The sequence below is a fragment of the Lolium rigidum genome, chromosome 2 (genome assembly GCF_022539505.1).
Source record: "Lolium rigidum isolate FL_2022 chromosome 2, APGP_CSIRO_Lrig_0.1, whole genome shotgun sequence".
In the NCBI taxonomy this organism is placed as follows: domain Eukaryota; kingdom Viridiplantae; phylum Streptophyta; class Magnoliopsida; order Poales; family Poaceae; genus Lolium; species Lolium rigidum.
This window is the reverse complement of record NC_061509.1, coordinates 59,804,621-59,811,023: the sequence shown is the minus strand read 5'-3', so window position 1 is coordinate 59,811,023 and position 6,403 is coordinate 59,804,621. Positions and strand designations below refer to the sequence as shown.

General features: G+C 44.7%; 1 protein-coding gene across 1 annotated transcript; it reads right to left on the bottom strand.

Annotated features, from left to right (window-relative positions):
• Window positions 1-321: 321 nt before the first annotated feature.
• On the bottom strand, window positions 322-4,412 carry LOC124691809 (ubiquitin fusion degradation protein 1 homolog). Its single transcript, XM_047225081.1, has 10 exons — window positions 4,280-4,412; window positions 3,405-3,441; window positions 2,912-2,989; window positions 2,119-2,143; window positions 2,003-2,035; window positions 1,769-1,890; window positions 1,558-1,688; window positions 1,178-1,401; window positions 818-1,065; window positions 322-671 (listed from the first exon to the last, which is right to left on the bottom strand). The coding sequence occupies exons 2-10, from the start codon at window positions 3,405-3,407 to the stop codon at window positions 582-584; spliced, it is 954 nt and encodes a 317-aa protein (XP_047081037.1). The 5' UTR covers window positions 3,408-3,441; window positions 4,280-4,412; the 3' UTR covers window positions 322-581.
• Window positions 4,413-6,403: the final 1,991 nt, after the last annotated feature.

Below are 6,403 nucleotides of genomic sequence, written 5' to 3'. Positions count from 1 at the left end.
TGGGCATAACCTATACAACATTTCTGTGAGTCGCAAGATGTAGAAATTCCGTGTTGTGGCCTGTGTGTGTGATTTATTGCTTCTATGTATTTTGGTTTCTCCGGCCTTTAACTTGACTTTTAGAAGTAAGAATCGTCTGTTGTAGGTTGTGTGAGAAACATCAATTGCAAAGCGAAGCATTATCAAGTTTATTGAGAATTATTGCAAGACACACTCACGATTGCATGTGACAAGATATCACGGAGTTGCCCCATATCAGCACAAGCTCCATGTGCGTGTGCTGATAAAAACTTGTCTTCCTGGTGCAGATAAAACAGCAGATAAAGGGAATATGTACAAGCTCCTTAAAATTCCATGAGAGATTAAAATACTTTTCTCACATCAGTTGAACTGAACCAGTTAGCTGACACAAGGATCAGTACAGCTGATGATAAAAAAAGAATAAGCATTCAACATCCAGACACGAGACACCACTAGTCAGCCCAAAGATGGGACCAGAGATAACTAAACAGTAGCAGATCGAATTATTCTCCCCGATGGAGTTTGAGACTTTCAGTACAGATAACAGATTTTCTGACTATTTAGCCCTTCAACGAGTACTTCTTTCCTGTAAACGCTGAAAACTTCGGCTCTTCTTTCTTCGGGTCTTCCTTCACATCCTTCTCAGGTACCTAGCATTGGTGAACAATGTTAAGATGACACGGGCCTGAAGCATGGAAGGTAGTGTATCCCAAGGACTTTTGGACAAACGCCCAAAAAATGTGGTAACTGAGTTTCCAAGACAACCACCAAAAGGTGCATGTAACAAAATACCAACCTTTTCTTTTGCTTTTGATGACTGGCTTCCGCCTGGGCCAAAGACCAGTTTTCCCGTGGTTTTACGTGCCGTGGTGCTCTGTGATGTGGAGGCTGAGGCTGTTGAGGGCTGCACACTGTTGGTCGCATTAGCTTGCCGCTTTGCAGGCGAAGAGGATGAGCCTTCCAGATCTTTAGGCACCTTCCCATCCAAGCGCCTTCCAGGACCTGTGAAGGGGGTGAACTTTGGTTCCTCTTCAACTGCGGCTTCTGCAACAGAAACATGCAGGTCATTTCTTACTAATGAATGGCAAAAGAAGGTAAAAGAAGTTAAGGCATCCTAACCTAACAGGTACTAATTAAGTGTAAGCAAGAATGCTACCTGCAGTAGGATCAGCGCTAGGAGGAGCAGAAGGTTTTGGTCGCTCAGGCTCTACGTAGTCAAGTGGTGGGGCAAAGTCAACCTCACAATCAGTCTCAATTATGCTTACAGCACTGGAAGGCTTTGTTTCAACTATATCAATGTAGTATTTCTTGTTATTATATGCCACCATAATGCTGTCACCAGTGGTTAGACAAGAGTAGTTCCGCAAAGTTTTCTCCAAGCTGCCAGAATGACAAGAACACATAATTAGTTTTCTTCAGGGGATCTTAATACTCGTACCAGGAAGCTCCAGTCAAGGTACAACACACAGTCGTAGCAAAATGAGAAGAAAAAGGTTTCACCAGGAAAGAAAATAGTTTTATGAAATCAATACTAACATTGCTTTAGGGTTCGTAATGTCTAAGAAGTCGGTGGTATGAGGCTGCAGCTTCACATATGTGCCCTTCGGGAGGGTGGCATTTTTTATAAACACCATATCTCCTTCTTGCAGAAGAAGATTTTGCATCATCTGATGAGTACATGGGGTTAATTCGATTGACATGATAGCACACAAAATTATATGTGAAAATATTCTAAACCTAGGCCTACCCAATATGGCATGTAGATCATCCCTTCTTCTGCAATGAACTCTAGGACACCACAGTGTGAAGTACGTTCTGCTGCTGTATTACGGACTTCAAATAGCATAGGGTATTCAATATGCAGAGATGCTGCAGAGAACATAGCATATTTGAGCATTTACTGTGATAGCATGCCCAGATTAATCACACAAACAAAGTGAACTATCAAGCATATGCATGTTTCTTCTCGTTGCAAACTTACCGAGACGATCAAGCGCTGAAGGTGGCATGATAACTGAAACAGAGAAGGTAATAATCACTTCAACTGCCAAAAGTAATTTAAAGACACAAGGAACTAAGCGTGAACAGAAAGCATACTTTTGTCACCAGATTCAAGCTGTGGCTGCAAGAAAGAGTAGAAGAGATGTTTCAGATGGATATCCAGGAACAGGAAATAAATACTTTATATTGAGAAGTACTAATTCCTCTTGTTGTTTGAATGAATTCATGGTTGATGCTATTCAAGAAAACCACAACATTGCATGCTGCATCAATGAGGTAAGAGTGGATGGAAACATGGCAACAGAGAACTTTTTTTTTGGCTGTCTAGATCTATAAACCATGTTAACTAGGAAAAGATGGATCATAATCCAACAAACCTTGATTAAGAGTACACGATATAAAATTCAAGTTAAAGGGAGATCAAAGAACGTGCAGAACATAAGCAATTCTAGCCATTCCTTATGTGAACATAAACAATTCCACTAGGACATGAACAAGAAATCAGATTATAGATTATAGTACTTAATATTAAAAATCAATCTCGCATGATCCATGAAATGGGTCATGCATGAAGTTCACTGCATCACTACTAAGCAAAGTATTGTTTGTATTGGCACTGACTTCAACTAGAAAAAACTCCATATCAAGAGGATTGCTACTCCAAAATCACACTTTGTGCATTGTTTTTTACTTGTTGTTAGATTGCTTGCGGTCATCATTTTGTAACTTTCATTACCAAAACTAAGTGAGTTCTAGCTTGAGATGGCATAGTTTGTTTTGTGTACAAAAAGCACCTAAATTGTCATGTCAAAACTATACTAGTAGAGGAGCCATCAAAATCACTTACATATCACTTTTTTGGCACCTTAACCAAAGGAGGTTCACATACCTTGTCAATGAAAGATGCAGGGTAGCAGCGATAGGTCTGCTCAAAAGTGCTTCCACGGTAACCATAGCCTTCAAAATACTATTCACGACAAACGATTGCATTAGGACAATGCGATGTGCTTCAGAAATTGAAGAAGCTATACAGATCTATTGTGAAACTACTCATGGCAAAAGTGCTAATACATTGAAAACAGAAAGTGATTTACCAAATAAATTGCAAAATGGCAAACTGATGAAGAAGGCATGTACTAGCTCACAATAATGCAGAAAATATCCCAGTTTTGAACATCAACAGCATATACAATACACAAAGGATTTGGATTTTAATCAAGTGCTATCAGATTAGTTGAAGCTATGGATAGTAGGGAACAAGTTTAAGGAGTTTGTAGGTCTGCAGTGCACCTGGTGGTAATATGATCTATACACTACATAGTAAGATCAATCTCTTCTTTTCTTGAGATTTAGTAAGATCAATCATGTGCTAAAGGACTTACCATATTTGCGAACCTGAAGGTTAACCTCTTTTGCACCCTAGCATATGAGGAACAGGAAAATATAAGTAAAATCACGATGAACAAAAGCAGATCTAGTACCACACAGTCACACATAATCACAACTGGAAATATGAATTTCATTCACACAGGTGTTAGAGACAATAAGGAGACACAAAAAAGACCAATTCAGAATTGCAGATACATGTTTGCAGACGTTTGATACTGATAGGCCGTAGTAGCTACTCAGGACTAGGAAGGGCGTTCGATACTGACAAACAAGTAGCCTCTCAGGACTAGGAGGAAACGAACTGTGCCAAGGTGTAGTAAAGTGAGTCAATTTAAGCCAATGAAACTAAATCTTCAGGTGATAAGGCTACACTCGGCTCCAAAGTCCAAAACAATCACTTCTAAAAATCAATCACTGCATGATACTCAGATTAGGTTCTCTAGGATTACCGAAGTATAGTACCAAAAAGAACTCTAAAGCATGGACATGACAGTCGACTAGTGGAGGATTACTCAACCGATTCAGTTCAGAGATAAGGTATCCATACTTACGGAACATAAATTCACCATATTACTTCAACGAAAGTATTAGAACACAACAATAGCGGAAGAGGTTGTTCGTCCTCAAACGCATAAAAGTGCTTCCTTTTCCGCACCCAGGGAAGAACCGGCAGCACGCGAGCATAAGTACGCAGCACGCATGTCTCCGCACAAAATCGTATTAGACTAACCCGCGTCTGGGCATCCCATCGAGGCACAGACGGGAGCACGACCGGAATCGGGTGGAGGCGCCGGAGAGATTGATCGGTATCGGTCGGCCAAGGGTTAGGGGAGGCGCAGAAGCTGAGTCGAGGGGTGAAGATGAATACCTAGGACGGAGAGGAGGAAGCGGCGGCGGCGGAGTGGAGAAGACTCGTCCTCGATTTCGCCGGAGCAGGAGCAGAGGGAGGAGGTAGGTTGGCTTCGATCGGAAGGAAGAAGTGAGGAGGAGGCCACGAGAGGGGATGAGGACTGGGGAGGAAGAGGAACCGAGCGCTGAATAGGGCCAGTGACTTTGGAGCCCAAATGGACAGTGGCCTCAATATGGCCCATGTTCGATCCACCAAGGCGTGACATCCTTTCCATCTTTTTATAGTTCTGAAAAAAATGTAAAAAAATCTATTAACATCAACAAGATTCAGGTTAGATGCAGCCTGTCATAGTGTAATGTCAATAATAACTAGCTTAGATGTCAGGGATGCACAGATTTGACACTTTGATGTCTCATAAAGGCGGAATATTCTTCAGTGGGAGGCGGCGTTCCCGTGACAGCGAGGCGCCTGTGGTGACTTCGTCAATCTCAACACCCGCCGGATCAGTTCTTCAACGCAGTCTCTTGGAGGTTCTCATAGGGGTAGAGTGTGCGTGTATGCGTTCATAGGGGTGAGTGTGTGCGCGTATGTATGAGCGTCTTTGATTGTGCAGTGTTTCGCAAAAAAAAAGATGTCAGGGATACACAAGGTCAGAACACTTAAGAAGAAACAAGAGAATAGAAACTTCGTCACCACCTATGATGGAACCCCGAATGCGACATAATTTCTCCAACTGTGATGTTGTTGCGGTCAGAAACCCACCGGCGGGTAGCGACGGGCAACACCGTAGAGCCGGGAATCTCCCAGGACTGCGGCTGGCCCTGGTCCCTCCGAGCGACGGCCCGCAAAGCCTTCTGCGCACACGTCCGATGCTGATGCAAGGGCGTGCCACCTGACCTATACCTGGTCGGGAAGGTGTTGGATGATGCCTCGCTTAGTTTCTCGCATGGCATACACGTAAACGTTAAATACGAGCCTCGATCGGCTCTCGGGTTATCCCGTGAATCGGCTCAAAGAGCCGATCCACCCATGATTCGTACAAGGTGTACGAATATATGGTGGTCCCGCTTGATCAAGATAAAGCTAAAGCGATCTACGACGATTTAGGGTTTTCACCGCATAATCGGATCATCCTACTCACGATTGGGCCTCGCGGCCACGCACGGTGATCGTGAGCCGGTCCTAGACAAGGCCTAAAAACCAACACGAGGCTGATCCCCGGAACATCCTGTCTAGGACTAGCAAACGACACCCTACGCACCTCTGGATCCTCCAACCCTTTGTAAGGCCTAACTATTGCAGATATTAAACTAATCCTTGAAGAACAAGGAGCAATCGTAACGGATCGGATCTACTAAACGATGATCAAGCGGGGTGCCGCCCTTACACCCGTGACAGGCGTAAGGACGGCTAGATGCCTAAGGGTTGCACGACGATAGCATATGATACGAAGAACAATGCTAACCCTAAAACACCTACGATAACTACGTTGCTCGCCATCAAAAAGGCTTCAGCACGAGCAACGCATGGGGGACGAATAAACGTGCGCTGCCTAGATCGCAAGATGCGATCTAGGCAGCACGGTGCTTACCCGGAAGAAACCCTCTGATACGTCTCCAACGTATCGATAATTTCTTGTGTTCCATGCCACATTATTGATGTTATCTACATGTTTTATGCACACTTTATGTCATATTCGTGCATTTTCTGGAACTAACCTATTAACAAGATGCCGAAGTGCCGGCTTCCGTTTTCGCTGTTTTTGGTTTCGAAATCCTAGTAACGAAATATTCTCGGAATCGGACGAAATCAACGCCCGGGTTCCTATTTTTCCCGGAACCATCCAGAACACTCGAGAGCTGCCGGAGATGGGCCGGGGGGCCCCACACCACACCCGGGCGCGGGCCAGGCCCCGGCCGCGCCACCCGGTGGTGAGGGCACCCCGGTGACCCCCCGCGCCGCCTCTCCGCCTATAAGAAGCCCCCGGATCAGAAAACCCTACACCAATTGACGAAACCCACGTAAACCTGCCGGAGCCGCCGCCATCGCGAAGCCAAGATCCGGGGACAGGATCTCCGTTCCGGCACCCGCCGGAGCGGGGAAGTGCCCCGGAAGGCTTCTCCATCGACACCGCTGCCATCT